Source organism: Pteronotus mesoamericanus, unplaced genomic scaffold (genome assembly GCF_021234165.1).
Source record: "Pteronotus mesoamericanus isolate MK-2021 breed Mesoamerican mustached bat unplaced genomic scaffold, CSHL_Meso_final contig_130, whole genome shotgun sequence".
Classification (NCBI taxonomy): Eukaryota; Metazoa; Chordata; class Mammalia; order Chiroptera; family Mormoopidae; genus Pteronotus; species Pteronotus mesoamericanus.
In genome coordinates this window covers 8,199,156-8,215,973 of record NW_026555060.1, presented here as the reverse complement: position 1 = coordinate 8,215,973, position 16,818 = coordinate 8,199,156, and the positions used below count along the sequence as shown (strand labels likewise).

At 33.6% G+C, this 16,818-nt stretch overlaps 1 protein-coding gene across 1 annotated transcript in view; it reads right to left on the bottom strand.

Moving 5' to 3' along the window:
• CFAP299 (cilia and flagella associated protein 299) overlaps nucleotides 1–16,818 on the bottom strand; it is a 506,080-nt gene that overhangs the window by 277,804 nt on the left and 211,458 nt on the right. The window contains exon 4 of the mRNA XM_054591991.1: nucleotides 4,824–4,895. Within this exon, the coding sequence (XP_054447966.1) occupies nucleotides 4,824–4,895 (72 nt within the window). The remainder of the gene's footprint in view (nucleotides 1–4,823; nucleotides 4,896–16,818) is intronic.

Sequence of the window (16,818 nt, the reverse complement as noted above, 5' to 3'; positions counted from 1 at the left end):
AATAAAATGGTTGCTGTCCAGGTGCACCTGCTGTATGGTATTACGGGCAACCACAAAGTTATCAGAGTGTAACATAGAAAAAATAAACAGAACAAGTGTGCTAAGGGGCACATTCAGATTGCCATTGTAGATTATATACACAGTTAAATCTTTCTGTCAAATATGTTTAATGCAGTGACTGAATATAATGTAGAACTCACATGGAAGCTAATTATCTGAAGGTTTCCATATCATCCCCCAGTTTAGGTGAATTTTTTAAAAAATTCTCTCAACAATTACATCACTGGAAAGCATTTAAAAGTACTATAGGGAAAGAAAAAAAAGTGTTGCTAAATGAATATGGAATAGGCGATGCTTTCTTTTAATTTATTTTGTGAAATGACAGAATGATAGAGAGTACTGTGTCCCCTTATTATTGACAGGTGTAATTTCACCCCTACTTGAAAGGCCATGGCTTTAAAAGGAGATGAAAGCCTCCAGCTGATGAATGAGGGAAGAGAAGTCTGACAGGAATAACATGACTGTCTCAAGGGATTCGAGTCATGTGGTCCTGCGGTTTACCATTTGGCCATGAAGTTACAAAGATTTACAGTGTGTTCTGAAGGGGTTTGGAACCCGTTTATTTGCATTTACTTCTGGAGAGCTGATAGAGCGACTTAGTGAAACTACAAACAGTGTTACCAGCTCATCCCACAACTGATAATGACGTAATGGTTACAGGCCACCCAGAGTAACTTAACCATGACTGATGAATCTCTCTTGCCAGCAAGTCTCTGGGCTAATAACAAAATTTCAGTTAGCAATATGGGGATAAAAAGCCTTTATAATTATCGCTAAGCATGAACCACAGGTTTACACTTAGAAAGAGGCTTATATCACATTGTATATTTTATAGTACCAAAAATAAGGTCCCAAGGAACTTTTTAGCTTTAGGTCCATTCCGATAAAACCATAAGATAAAAGGTGTCTAAATTGTATTAATTAATTAAACAACTTACAATCTACACTATTATTATTAAGGCACTGAATTTAGAAACTCTGTTTAAGGAAATTGAAAATGTAAAGAAGAAAAGATATGTGAATTACTATAATACAAGAAAGAATGTGACGAGTGTCATAAGAAAGAGACAGATTGAATTGGAGATAAATAAGAAGTGGCTATTTCTCTTTAGCAATTAAATTAGTATACTGTTTTGTTAGACTTTATTCTACTTTGGGAAAAAAAATATTTGCAAGCCATATATCTTGATAAGAACTTTATATGCAAATAATATGAAGAACTCATACATCTCAATAGCAAAAAAGAAACAAACAAAAGAAAATAAATAATCTGGTTTTAAAATGGGCAACTGACCTGAATAGGCATTTTTACAAAACAAATACACAAATGGCCAAAAAGTATATAAAAAGGGGCTCAACATCACTAGTCATTAGGGAAATACAAATCAAAAGCATAATGAGATATCACACAATACCTATTAGAATGGTTATTACCAAAAAGTCAAGAGACAAGTGTTGAAAAGAAAAGGAAACCCTTGAACCCTGTCAGTAGAAGTATAAACTGGTACAACCATTATGTAAAAACAGTAGGGAGGTCCTCCGAAAAGTTAAAAGTACAACTACCATACTGCCCAGGATCTCCTCTTTTGGGTAGATATCCCAAGCAAATGAAACCTGAATCTCAAAGAGATATCTACACTTCCATATTTATTGCAGCATTATCCACAATAGCCAAGATATGGAAATAACCTAAGTATCCATTAACAATGGATCAATAAAGAAAATGTGATATATATAATATTCTACCATATGTATATGTAATATAGCCATAAAAATATAGTTGTAGAATATTGCTTAACCATAACAGGAAGGGTATCCCACCATTTACAACAATATTGATGAACCTCAAGGACATTGTGCTAAGTGAAATAAGCCAGTCACAAAGAAAAGTACTGTATGATCTTATTTATACATGAAACTTTAAAATAGTCAAACTCACCCAAGCAGAGTAGAATGGTGGTTGCCAGGGGCTGTGAGTGGGGAAGATGGAGAGATACTAGCCAAAAGATATAAACTCAGAATATGAATAGGTTCTGGGGATCTAATGTAACCTGATAACTGTAATTGATAATACTGTATAGTAGATTTGAAATTTGCTATGAGAGTAGATCTTGTGTTCTCTCCGACATACACACACACAAAGTTAAAGTATGCAAAGAGATAGACTTGTTAATTAGCTTGGTTGTGGTATTCATTTCACAATATATAACAAACCATCACACTGTACACCTTAAATATGCACAATTTTTGTCAACTGTACCTCAATAAATCTTAAAAAACATTGTCTTTTTCTTAAATGTGCATATTTTTAATATTTCAGTACTGTGCCCATTTGGAGGGGACTGGAGGTTCAGGTAAATTCAGGGATATTCACTCCAGTGAAATCAGTGTAATGTGTTATTTGTTTTTATAAGAGTTTCTATTAAATTAAAGAAATTGTTAGTATGATCAAAAAGAGGTACTACAAAGAGGAACTGAAATCTCTTCAATTAATAAATTACTTTGAATAACTTCATGAAATATGAGATTAAATATGCAAGCTATCTGAAAATCCATAAATATTAATAAGTTTTAATAATTTTTTAAGTTGTCTTGAGCTTTCAATGGGTAAAATGGTGCCCCAATATGACTCAGAGAAGAATGAAACTACTAAATGGCATTTGGTTTGTTCAAATGCAGTTTAGAATTTTGGGCTTTCTTTTGTTCCTTTATCATTGTGAGAGTCATTTGCAGACCATTCAAACAGAATTATTATTTCACCAAACAAAAAATCTATTAGTGGACACAGGGACATGGCACAGCACACAAACATGCAAATATATAAACAAGCTATGTATCACTGGAAAACTACCAAAATATGCTGATGCACATAAAATTCAAATAATGTAATATTAACAAAAAGTAAGAAAAGTTGTAAACATTAAATGTATGTGAAAAATATCATTATAGCACTCCTTGATATTTACCCAAAGGAACTGGATACTTATATGGCCACAGAAAAACCTGCACAAAGATGCTTATAGCAGCTTCATTCGTAATTGCCAAAATTTGGAAGCAACTAAGATCTCCTTCAGTAGGGGAATGAATAAATCAACTGTGGTACATCCAGATTAGAGTATTATTCAGTACTGAAAGGAAATGAGCTACCAAGCCACAAAAAAGTATGGAAAAAATTTAAATGCATATTGCTAAGTGAAAGGCTGACATACTAGATCTATAACATAAAGTGCAAACATAAAGTACAGACTTTGGGTGATTACGATGTGTCAATGTAGGTTCCCCGATTACAACAAATACACCATTATGCTGAGGGAGGTTGATAATGGGGAAGGCCATCCATGAGTGGGGGCTACCGGTATATGGGAAATATCTCTGCCTTCCTCTCAATTTTGCTGTGTAACTAAAACTGCTCTAAAAGAAAATAAAGTCTTACAAATGTCATTACATATTTCATTACAACTTTGGCCCACTACAAAAGTAAACAAAAAATAAACATAAAATTAGCTCCTATTACTTTAGATTAGTTAAAATTCAATGCACATTAAAGAAGTACTCTTTTGAAATAATCCAACATTAAGAAAAGTGAGAATCTTTACACTTGAATAAATAGACTCTATAAACCAAGGCAGAGACAAATGTATTTAAAAAGTAAATAAATTAATTAAAAAAAAAATCCCTCCAAATAGTTTCCTTTTCTCACTACATAGTTTCCTGACCTTGGAAATATTTGCATGTACAGAACAACAAAGGTATCAAGATTCTTAACACAGTTAAATAATATCTCAAACAAGTACATTAATAATTACAAATATTATTCAGATTGCACTGTAAAGTTTTGCTAGTATAAATATTGCACACAAAGCAAAAATCCTACTTATTTACAAAGTCATATAATTTAACACAATGTAAACTTATTTTTTTTTCAAAACAACCTTAAGTTTCTGGACATATGGACAGACATAGTAAGGTGTTCACATTTGGGGTGGGAATGAAGACATCTGTAATAGTATTAATAATAAAAATGAAAAAGACATATATATGTATATATTAAAAGCCCTTGGAAACATTTCCAAAAAATTCATCTATGCAGTACTTTATATTGAGTTATAAGGCCCAATTTAAAAGTCTTAGGCACTATGCAAACCTCAAATACACAATTAGAATAAATTTAAGTATAGGTAATCCCAAATCATTTGTAGAATTGGATTTTATCATGAAACATTTTCACCCAGCATTTCCTTCTTTTCAATATACTGCCTCTTTCTCTCTCTCTCTCTCTGCACACACACACACTCACATGAATGCACACACACTGTTAGCTTTACCTAGTTTTATATAAGAATTCTAACCCATTTCTGACCCTCCACATGATCATTCTATCTCTAACTTGCTATTATTATTCATTAAAACTCCTGGCTTCATCCCATTAGGTAACATCTGCTTTCTATCAATGCCAAATAAGACAAGTTTTTAATATAAACTTTAAAAATAAAAACGTGGAAGTTGTATAGATCTTTACAAAGTGGAAATCTAAGTACTTTTACTAAATCTAAAATGAGGTGTTTTTTTTTTTAATATGAAAGCCCTCCATTTACTCCAAGAAAATCATGGAAAATATCAACATCTGTGTATTACAGTAAAAACACTACTCGTACCTGCCATTCACCCAGCCAGTGAGTAATTCGGAAAACAGTAGCAATAGACCTTGGAGTGTAGTATATGTAGGATGAAGCCAAAATGTTTTTCTAACTTGTAAAGGAAACTTTTCCATGAGCACTACTTTCTGCCAGTTGCTTCTTCAAGGTATGAGCAGCATCAGCCTCCTGTTGATTTAACTCCAATAATTAAGAGGAAATCCAAGCAAGCCATGTTCCGTAAGTTAAATCTTCCTAATAATGTATAACTGAATCCCGCCTCTGGTGTTATTGGAATCAGTCATCAGTCAGGCAGAGTGATAAGTATGAGAATATTGATAAATAAAATAAACAAAAAAATGTTTAACTTACCATTAATTATTTAAACATTTCACTTACTATATTTTTCTTTCATGAACCCACTTTCCAATGTTGGTGAAGACACATGGCCCAAAAAGGAAAGAGTGAGCTAGGAAAAGCAAGAAGCTTATAAACTGAGTAATCTAGTTCCTAATTTTTTAGGTTTAACAATGTTTTTAATGGTTGGAAATTTAAGATAGTTCATTTCTTTAACATGAATATCTCCATACAGTATAACTATATAAGCATAAGTATGTTTATATCTATGGAGACACACAGAATTATACGTATAGAGGGATATATAATTATAGTAGAATCAAAAAAATATATAGCTAGGAAATGTCTTATCAATGTCTCCACTACACTATGGTTTAATCCAAAATAAAAATAAGCAAAACTACTTCATATACCCTTCACATTGTTACACTAAGTAGGCTCCTAGTCCAGTGCAATTTCCAAGCTACCCCTACTATGACAGATTCATAACTGTTATTACATTTCTATTCCCACATTAGGCAACAGAAAGCAGGCATTTTCCCTTTACAGTGAAGTTTTTCCCAGCTGCCTTTGTACCAGTTGAACTGCAAAACAAGCCCTCAAAACAATCCTTTTTATTCTGGACACGTGCCCTTCCAACAAATAGCTTTCATTCTGCAGTCAGAAACCAAGCTCTACGGTCATCAACTCATTTGGTCTTATGAAAAATGACCCAATGTTTCCCTGATTCTGTAGTCAGAAAATATTGAGATTCTTATATCTCACTGGTTTTTTTACCATTTTTTTTTACATATTTCTCTCATGTTTACGGCTCTAACCCCGGCATCGTCAGCCTTCGTGTCTCCCCTCTTCCATCCTTCTCTCCATACTTCCTTCTTTTCTCACTTTCAATTTATCTCCAACCCTGTCCCTCCGTCTTTTTCTCTGTGTCTCTCTTTCTATTTCTCTCTGTTACTTTCTCTAATTATCCTCTCCTCTCTTTTTGCTTTTAACAAAAGCTGGGCACCTAGACATTCTTGCGAAGTAGCAAATACACTGACAAACAAGACATGGTCTCTATGTGTATGGTGCTTCTTACTTCTTGTCTATCTAAGGAGACAGACATTGAAAAAAATTGCAAGTGTGGTGAAATTTAGAATATGACAGGGACCATACAATAGAAATATTTAACATTCTATTTATTATATTATTCCTAAGGAAGTAACATTCAAGTTGGCCTCTGAAAGATATAAAAAGTGCACCATATAAAAAGTATACAAATAAAAAGTTACAAAGCATAATAGAAAACTGGTAAGTAAAAGTAATCATAATCTTTTTTTTTTAATTTATTTACTTTTTAAATACATTTATCTCTGCCCCCCCCCACTTCTTTCCCCTGCCCCCTCCCACCTTCCCTCCCTCAGCTCTTCCCCTTTGGTTTTGTCCATGAGTCCTTGCTATATGTTCCTTGACTTTCCCCTTCCCTTCCCTTTCCCTGGCCCCCCTTCCCTCTTGTCTCTGTTGATTTCTTTTCCTTTCAGTGTTGCTGGTCATGTTTTCCTTGCATCTTTGTATTGTTGGTTAGGTTCCGCTTATAGGTGAGATCATATGGTATTTGTCTTTCGTCCCCTGGCTTATTTCGCTTAGCATGATGCTCTCCAGTTCCATCCATGCTGTCGCAAAGTTTAGTAGTTCTTTTTTTCTTTCTGCTGCGTAGTATTCCATTGTGTATATGTACCATAATTTTTTGATCCAATCATCTACTAATGGGCATTTAGGTTGCTTCCAACACTTGGCTATTGTAATCATAATCTTAACTAAGAGAGCCCTGTTCTCTTTCTCTTAGGTAAAGAAAACTACCCCAATTATTAGCCTTCCTGACTTCCCTCCCATCTTTCTTCCTCCTTCCCTCCTTTGCTTCCTTCTACAAACATTGTCTGAGTGCATACATTGCCAAAGACAAGAAATTTCAAACAATGATTATCAAAACTATTTAATAATTACTATCACAACTTAAATGCCCTTCTAGAAATTTATTTTATAAAAAATCTCAGATAAGAGAAAGATATACATAGCAAATGTATGTTTGTTTTGTGACAGCAAAAAGGAAAAACAAAAAAATTAAATGTTTATCATTTTGGATGTACATTTAAAAATTATGTCATACCCATACAATAAAATATTATGCAGCTTTGAAAAATACTGAGGCTGATCTCAATGACCTAATATCACAAGCTAGTTCAGGTACATTGTTACATGAGAAGAGCAAACTACAAAAGACTGTATACTGTATAATCCCATTATATCAAATATGATAAAACATTTCTAAAACTATATATGTAATTCTATTTATAGGTGTATGTATACTTCTATGTTACATACTTACCACTATAGAGACGATTACATATATCTTTACATACATAGGATGGTTCTGGGAAGATTTATAAGATAAAAGACGATGAGTTTTAAATGGGATTATTACTTTCAAAATTCATAGCTGTTATTAAGACTTATTTACTTGTTTACACATTTGTTTATTTATTGTTTTTATAACTTACTCATTAGCTAAAATAGTTGGAAGTTTTGCTGACTCTTCTTTTGACAAGTGAAGTAGCCCGTCTTAGGGTTACAAAGAAAGGAATTTTGGCCCCATTGCCCCAAGAGAGATTGGCTGAACTCGCCAAAACTGTATTTCCCAGAAAACCAGTGGAAACAGGGATGATGCCCTTGAAACACACAAGGCAATGCAGTATAACTAACATTTAACTACTTGAAATATTAAGATTTTGAAAAGTGCCATTAAAAGTAAATGGGTACAGTATTTATCAGGATGATCACTTAGTAAGCTATTAATGTCTAATCACTAAATTGTATACCTAAAAGTAATATAATAGTATATGTCAACTGTAACTTAAAAATAAAAAATTATTAAAGTCTAAATAAATAAATAAATGAAAATTGATGGTGAGGAAACGCTTGAGGCAGCTGAAAGTAAACTCAGGGTAAATGTTACTTGCTTGATCTACACAGTGCAAAAACAAACAGGGAAATAAGAAAAAGACACACTCAACTGCTTTCCAAGGTACAGGAATAAAAAAGGTAAGAAACAAGCTGATTGATTATTATTATTATTTGTTTTGCTTTTAAATTGTTGTGTCCTATATACAAAGTGTAATTACCATGCCTCAAAATATTGTCATTCAGTTGAATGATCTTGCATCATGAGAAACAGGTTTGGCACAATTGCTGCATATTTCTGGGAAATCATCATCAATTTTCTTTTCTCTCCAAAAAATATTTCACAATGACAAAAAAATTATAAGTAAGAATAGGTGACTATGGATGAAGGGTATATAGGTGTCCTCTGTATTATTCTTTTGCCTTTTTGATAGTTTGAAATTATTTCTAAAGAAGAAGCTTCAAAAAACGGGAAAAAAGGCTGGCATAATGATATGTTATGAAGTAGGTAAAGTAACTGTTAATTTGTTAACTAAAAACAAATTAATGTCTTCTTTTCATTTTATTTGCATATTATATTTAGAGCCAGAATGAAATGCCACAAGCAAAGAGCTAATTCTTAAAAATACATTCCTGACATTTTCTTTCTATTCTTTATATTTAAAAGGTGAAATAGTAAAGGCAGTAAGAATATTCCATAATATAATTCTCTTCATTTTATAATCTAGTTTTTCAGTTTTGCAGTCTGTATGTAGAGTGAGATATATTAACATAACTTCTTTTATATTCTTAAAAAAGTGATTATTATGAAAACACTTTAGGAAAATCATTTTGGCATTTTCCCTCTCCTCCCATGAGGCCACTTTTTACCTTTGGAAAATAATGTCACAGACGTGCTTATTTAGCACTTAGTTGAAAAGTAAATGTTGTTTAAAAGAAAATGTATTTGCACAGAGGTATCTCTTCAATAGAAATCATCTAGTTCCCACTTTCTAAAATATTAATAAATTAGCTTAACATGACCTCAAATAGCCATTTCTCTTTTAATTGAGGTAAAAACTTGACACAACTCGGCCATAAAAAAACGTAACTTTAAAATTTTTTCTCTACAACTAAACTTATGTTTTAAGCCTTCACTTTCACATGGTCAAAAATGTGATCCTGTCAGTGTAAAATGAACTCAGTTACTTTCTTTCTAGTTAAACACACTTTCTTTGAGGAAAATATTTTGTTGGATCAGAATTCTTATCCTCCCCATTCTTCTTTTAATCCCTTCCTAGGTTTAAATTGTTCCTTCTGGTACCACACTGGCCTCAGGGGTCAGGGATCCAAGTCAAGGTCATTGACATCTATCCATCCTGCCTTTCTGATGTAATGCACAATTCCTACTTTTGTATACTTCTTACTCTTTAAAACTGTCCCTGCATTCACCTTGAAACATGGGTGTCTCTTTCTCCTGTCTAGTTGCCATTCATGAACACACAGCACCAGCACTTCACAGTGCAGATCAAAGATGGCGCTGTCAAGAGAAATCTGATAAGTGAAAAGGAAGTAGAGCATACAGCATCCCTAGACCTCAAGTCTCATCACCCACTGCTCAGGTCCACAAGCACATGACCAATGTTCCAGCACAGACGGAACTTGAGTCAATAACAGACCACATATTTATAAGGTTAAGCGGCAGGGGAACCCATATGATCTGTAGCAGTAGAAACTTCCTCATCAGGGGATGGAAGGCCTTTTTGGAAAGGAAGAGCCTCTGGACCCCAGCAACTATTCTTCTGTTGAACTAACTCAGACCTGCTGAGCCAACTTCCTGCTAAGCAACCAAGAGAGGAAAGATCTGCTATGAGGGCCACTAGATTTGTTTCTCATCGACCTAAATCTAATATCTGATTATTTTTTATATTTATTTTTATCCTGGACTTCTCCTCTGGCATAAGGCAAAGATTTAACATTTGGTCTCCTTACTCAGTAGTTTTTGTGATTTTTTGAAAAATTAATTCCTTTGAACTTCAGAAAAATACATTGTTCACTTTTGATTCTTCGAATTCTCCCTTTCCTTGTTTATATATTTTTATTTATTATATTTTATTTCTTAGGCTAGAGCCTCTAGAATAATCTCACACATTTGCAGGGATTGTCAACATTCTTGCCAAGCATAGTCTAACTTTAATAGGCATGTGTCTAGGGTGCTATTCCTGTCTTCTCATTTACATTCTCTTGTAACCTCTTAATTAAAAAAAAAATCTTTTTTGTTCTACTCCTTATTCCTTCCCACAGAAGTAGATAAGTTAATGATTCTTGCTACTCTTAAATATGCAGAGCCAAGCAAGGAAAAGCTGTGTGTGTAAAGTGGTGTAGTGATCCTAAATAACCATACACTCTATAGAACCAAGTTTCCCTTAGGTTAGTTTGTCCAAAATCTAGCTTGGCGTAGAGGATAGCTATGGCAAGCCCATTTGCTTTTATCCTAAGCCATCTTTTCAGTATAGATTTATCTGTTTGAGAGTCAATATCATTTTCTCATTCTATCTGACTTTTAAATATCCTCTCAATTGATTCCAAAATTAGGGGAGGAATAGAGAAGTCATATATAAAGTCCTCAAACTTCAGCAGTATTTATAGTATATTTATTCATACTATTTACTTTTCAAAATGCACTACATGGTGTATTTTCCATCAAAGGTAAATTCATCAAATGGAAAATTTTAAGCAATATCTGAATCAGAAAAACTCAAAATTTAGACAAAAATAAGTTATGGTAGTATTGACAACTGTTCCTATTTAAATTTACCATATAATAAAATAGTGAGAGTAGAAACAGCCTCTTTATCTTGTTAGATTAGTAAAATGAATGTAATAAGCTGTCATATCTTTGAGTCTCAATTTTATCACCTATAAACTATAAGTAATAGAACCTTTTAAGCTTTTCCTAATGGTTCTTGTATTTTGCCCTCTGGGAAAGTCACTGCTTTATATAACAGTCTCCTGTGTAAGTCTTAAAAATAACTAATATCGATAAAGCAATAATTAAGTACAGACACTATATTAAGCACATCACCTATTTTATCTCATTTAAAGCATTCCATAAGCCAATGAGTGGGAAGCACTGTTGTTACCGTCATTCCACAGCTGAGGAAACGGAGGCACCAAAAGGGCATGTCATTGTCCCAAAGTGCTCCAACTAGTAAGTATCAGAGCCCAACTTATGAATCTAAAACTCTGACTCCAATATCTGATATTTTTACCACAGAATAAGTCTAAATCTATTTAACAGAAACTTTGTTCTTTGTGTTTTGGACACCGAGAACCGTTCTTTCAGGGGTTGTCCATTTCTAACCGCCCCCCCCCAAAAAAACAAAAAAACCCTGAATTTTTCAATGGTGAAGAGAAAATATATGACAATGTACAATAAGTGTCATTAGAGCTACAACCTGATGAAACATTCTTAATTCTTAATTTTGCTAATTTTTACAGCTATACAACATAGACAAAGCTTGTTTTTTATTTCAAACCTCTTAACAAGCACAGGGAGTCCAGCCTGTATTATCATACATTTGCAATTGAAAATAAATTTACACTGTCAAAGGAGAAAACTGACTTAAACAGAAGCCGATTAAATGCTTGAAAATAATTCAAGGCACTATACCCTTGAAGTGGTTCCAAAAAGTGACATGGGTGTAATATAAGATCCTGAACTACATCAGAACTTCAGGATTTAGCAAAAGGGTAAAAGGGGAGTTCATTCACGTAGAGGAAGAGAAAATTTTCTTTGGACTAGTTATATCAGATAATATGTTTGTTTAAGGAAAAATAAACAGGTGGGAAAAAGTTCTGCATGCCTAACGTGGAAGGAAAGCATATTTGTGCCTCATACATTGCAGAAACTTGTTTTAGTACAGCTCATACTTTCAAAAATATTGCCCTCACACAGTGGCCAAGGTCAGTTTGAAGTTAGGTAATCTGCTATATATAAGTGCAGATCATACATGTTAAACTGATCTCAGAGTTATTCTGACATCCTACCTTTTAAAAATATTTTCTCTATTTATTATTCATGGATTACTAATTTTTCCCTTTGAGATTTGATAATCTTTAGTTTTTGTTTTGTTTTGTATCGCAATTTCAAGTGTGCAACATCCAAGTTTCCTACTGATAATCAGCAACCTTCCTTCCTTCATTGCTAAAGGCATATATTATGATTTGGTCACATGCCTTATAAAAGCACTACTGTAAATGTTTCAGGAATAAATGATCCCTTACAACTTAAACACAAGTTTTAGACCTCAAAGTTTTCCTGGGAGTGTAACAGTAGTAGCCTGCAAGATCAGGAGCAGAAGTACCTCATTTTACATGAAACTCATAGCAACGCAATCATGAGGCACACCTAAGAAAGTTTTGAGTCTGTACTCATTGCTAACAGGGGTCCTTAAATTTAAAACCTCTGCAATGTTGAAGTCATACTTTGTGGACTAGTGAAAAAAAATACTACTGGGGATGAGGGAATTTATTTTCTAGACCCTGCTGGGCCACTAACTATATGGCTTAACCTCAAAAAGACTCAAGTGTTCTTCTCTCTCATTACCAAGCCTATGATGATAGTAAAAATCAAAGGTGGCTCACAACATATGGAAGTTAAGCATGTGACTATAAAGAGCCAGATATTGTCACTGCTAGTAAGATCTTAAAACACCTTACAACAATTTATGGAGGTGTCTTAAGAAACAGTGAAATCACAGGCAATGATTTGGAAACAAATTATGCAGAAAATGAAGAAAATTGTAGCGTGGATTCAACAGGAATATACAAGACAGGCCTAGAGCTTAGATATAGGGTGCGATGGCAGGGGTCCATAATTCATTTTATGTCTTTCATATCATCCAGAAAAGTGTATTGCAAAATATAGGCACTTTGTAAATGTGGCAAGTGAAATCAGTGCACACTCAGAGATTTTTTTTTCTTAATTTGGCTGAATAAAAGCTACTACTCTGCACAAAGTTTCTACTTTCACATAGTTGGAGGTGGCTCTAGGCCAAGTATGACATTTGGGTATGCATCATACCATCTTGTGGATATTTCTTTCTCAGAGGGGTAATAAATTGACACAGAAAGTACTTTACTCTGACAAAAATGTGGGCAGTGTTAGTGCCCCACTCAAGACTCTTTAAAATGGGGACACACAAATAAGATGGTTTCTCTTATGATTCCCTTCCATAAAAGCAAAGGAAATGTTACCTGGATGACAGTAGATTAGATATAATTGAACAGCTTTGTTCCAACAAGGTTTGAGACTGGAAGCTATGTCAGCTAGAGGAGGAAGGGCTCTAGTGTACCAAGGATTTCAGGGTACAAGCTTGTAGTATCCAATATTTGCTGTCAGTCATTTGCTTATCAATCTACAAATGTTGAATACACAAATGTATGACAGATAGCTAGTATATCCAAAATGTCTTGGTAGGTAGGACAAATAACATGAGCAACATGAAAACTTTATAAAGTATTCAAGAAAAAAATGAAAATTGCTGCTTTTATATGCAAGCTAATCAATTCTATTAATACATATGGAGTGACTTAATAACAACTCATATTTAAAAATATGACATTCTGGTTTACCAGAACATTAATCAAGTTTACGTTCTGACCTGACACTGGCATAAGCCAACACAATGATGGCATACACTGTCAAAGGTAGTATTTAGGTGACAGGAATCCACAGTAAACTATGCTCTGTATTAGCATACTGCTCTCTATATCAGCATATAGTGAAGTGCTAAATGTAGCATTGGGTGGTATGTTGGAGTGTTCTTGGACTCTGTCCTCAGTTTCTTCCAATTTATGATCATTTATTTAGCAATAACACCTAATCTCATTGCTTTAAGTAGCATCTGTACACTGAACATTCCCAAAACTTTAACGTCAATGTAGACTGCCACTCTGAAAATCAATTTTTACATCTATACCTCCTTGACATCTTTGCCTAGATGTGCAATAGGCACCTCAAAGGATGTTGACCTCTACTTCATACCACATGTGAAAAAATAATTGCAGGTAAAATATCCATCTAAATGTAACAATAAAACTTCTATACAGTAACATAGGGTATATATTTATGATCTTGGAATAGCTAAGATATCTTAAGCAGGATAGAAAAAGTTCTCACCAAAAAGGAAAAAAGAATACTAAATTCTACCACATTAAAAGATCAAAAAGTCAAGGTACAGGGTAGAACAACACATTCCCAGCACATATAATTAATGAATACTTTTTATCTTGAATGCATGGCAATGCCTTAAACCAATGAGAAAAAGGCAAAAAATAGAGTAGAAAAATGGAAAAGAGTCTTAAACAGACACTCCTCAGAAAACCATATCCAAATAACTAATGAACTTATATAAGGAAGACTTTCTCAACAGAGAATTGCAAATTTAAACCACAATAAGATAACATCACACACTTATTCGAATATCTAAAATAAAAAATTAAAATACCAAATGTTAGCAAGATAGAAGCAATAGAAACTCTCATGCATGGTTGCTGGAAATGTAAATTGCCCAGTCACTTTGGAAAGTATTTAGCATTATCTCCTAAAACTAAACACGCATGTATCTTATAACCTAACAATTTCACTTGTAAGTATATATCCAATAGAAACTCATGCAGCTATGTACACAAAGACGTACAAGAATGTTCAAAACACCATTATTCATAACAGAATAAATTGTAATCAGCCCACTGTTCATAAATAGTAAAACAGAAAAATAAATTGTGTTATCATACAATGAAGAACCACCAAAATGAAATGGTACATACTGTGACTACACACGGCAACATGGATGACTCTCACAAAACAAATATTGAGTGAAAGAACTCAGACAATATAGCTCTACTTATATAAAATTTCTAAAATGACAAAACTGTTCTATGATGTTGGAAATCAGAATGGTGATTATGTTTGGGGGTAGGACAGTAATGATTAAATGGACAGACAGGGGGCTCACTTGATATTTGCAATGTTCTTTTTTGTTGTTGTTTTTTACTATGGGTATTAATCAATGGTTTGTTCATTTTAGGGTAATTTATGGAGCTGTACATTTATGAGTTGTGTACTTTTTGGGGTTGGCAAACATCTGTTTAGATTTTTTTGATAAAATAAGACACATTTTTTATTTTTACCAATAACTTTATTAATTTGGATATTTTGACTTTGTCAGCTATCTCCCAAGTGGTATAACATTGATTGATTTCAATTACTGTCTTGATTTTATCGCTATCAACTTCAACTAGTCTACCTAACTGTGAAGCATCGTCCAGCAAGAAATCTCCTGCATGAAACTTCATAAACCACTTTTGACACATTCAATCAGTCACAGCACCTTCTTCATACACTGCCTAAATCTTTTTTATTTTTTTGCATTTTGGTTGCATTTTTACCTTTCTTGAAATAATAAAGCATAATATGCCAAAAATGTTGAGTATTTTCTTCCATTTTCATTATTTAAATAGCTACACAAAAATTCACCAATTTTGATAAGGTTTTTTTTTAAATGCATGCTGATATGACAGCTGTCACAATACAATCTAACAAAATTGTTTCCAATGAAGTTAAAGACAACCAAGTGTTCCTAGGGCTTTTTTCCCATCTTATGGGAAAAAAATGAACTTTTTGGCCAATCCAATATATGTATGCTATACTTCAATTTAAAAGAGTTTTAAGGAACACTGCAAATTAGGAAGTACTGCTCTGGCCATGGAGCTCTGTTGCTTGGAGAGTCATCCTGTGCACCAGAAGTTTGCGGGTTCAATCCCCATTTGGGGCGCATATGGGAGGCAACCAATTGATGTTTCTTTTTCACATCAATGTTTCTCTTTCTCTCCCTCTCAATCTCTCTGTCTCTCTCTCTGTGTCTCTCAAATCAATAAACATATCCTCAGGTAAGGATTTAAAAGGAAAGAAAGAACGTAAGGAAGTATCAAGAAATTACCGAAATTCTGTAAGTTTAAATAAAGAATGATTGAAGGAATTAAAGAAAATGAAAATTAAAAAGGCCCAGAAAATTTAAAAGAAAAAAAGAATGGAAGCTAGCTTCAAAAATCACAGTATAACAACAGCATTATTTTTCATTCTTCCAGAAGGCAAGTAACTAAAAGAAGGTGTTTCTTTTTTTCCCCCAGCACTAATTGTTAGAACTCTCTGAAAAGTACATTAACAACCTACAAAGAAATAAGTTGTCTATCAATAAAAGTATTGAAACTATTCTGTCAGAGAAGCTAAAAAAGGATTCCCATATTGGAAAAGAGGCTGAACAAGATAGTTCTGTTCTCTGTATTTTTTAAATAAAACTGGCATCAAATGTATCTGTCTCTGTCTCCTCCCTCCTTGTTTTCTTCTCTCCTGCCCTCCACAATCCCTCACTCTCCTCTGACTCCAAAGAGATAATAATAGAAAATCAGTTCCTTTATTTTCCTAATTCACTTTCATTCAGGTTAGTCACACAGAGACCTACAAGTGATGGGACCCCTCATAAAAGCTTGATGTTGAGGGATGTGTATTTTGTGCCCTTTCAACTCCACTTCCCTGAAAGGAAAAAGTATTTTGGAACTGGATATTCTTCCTCCCCAAATATTTCTCCAAGAATCTTGGAGAACTCTACTACCTCAGAAAACACACAAGAAAATATGAGCATAATTGCCCTTGCTAGATACCTTAATAAATATTTCCTTCCTGATTACAGATGCCAACGTGGAATGCACTATCTTTTAAATGACACCTTCTCTGTCAGGTATACCAAACCACTCCCCAAACAACAGCACTTTGTTGAATTTTATA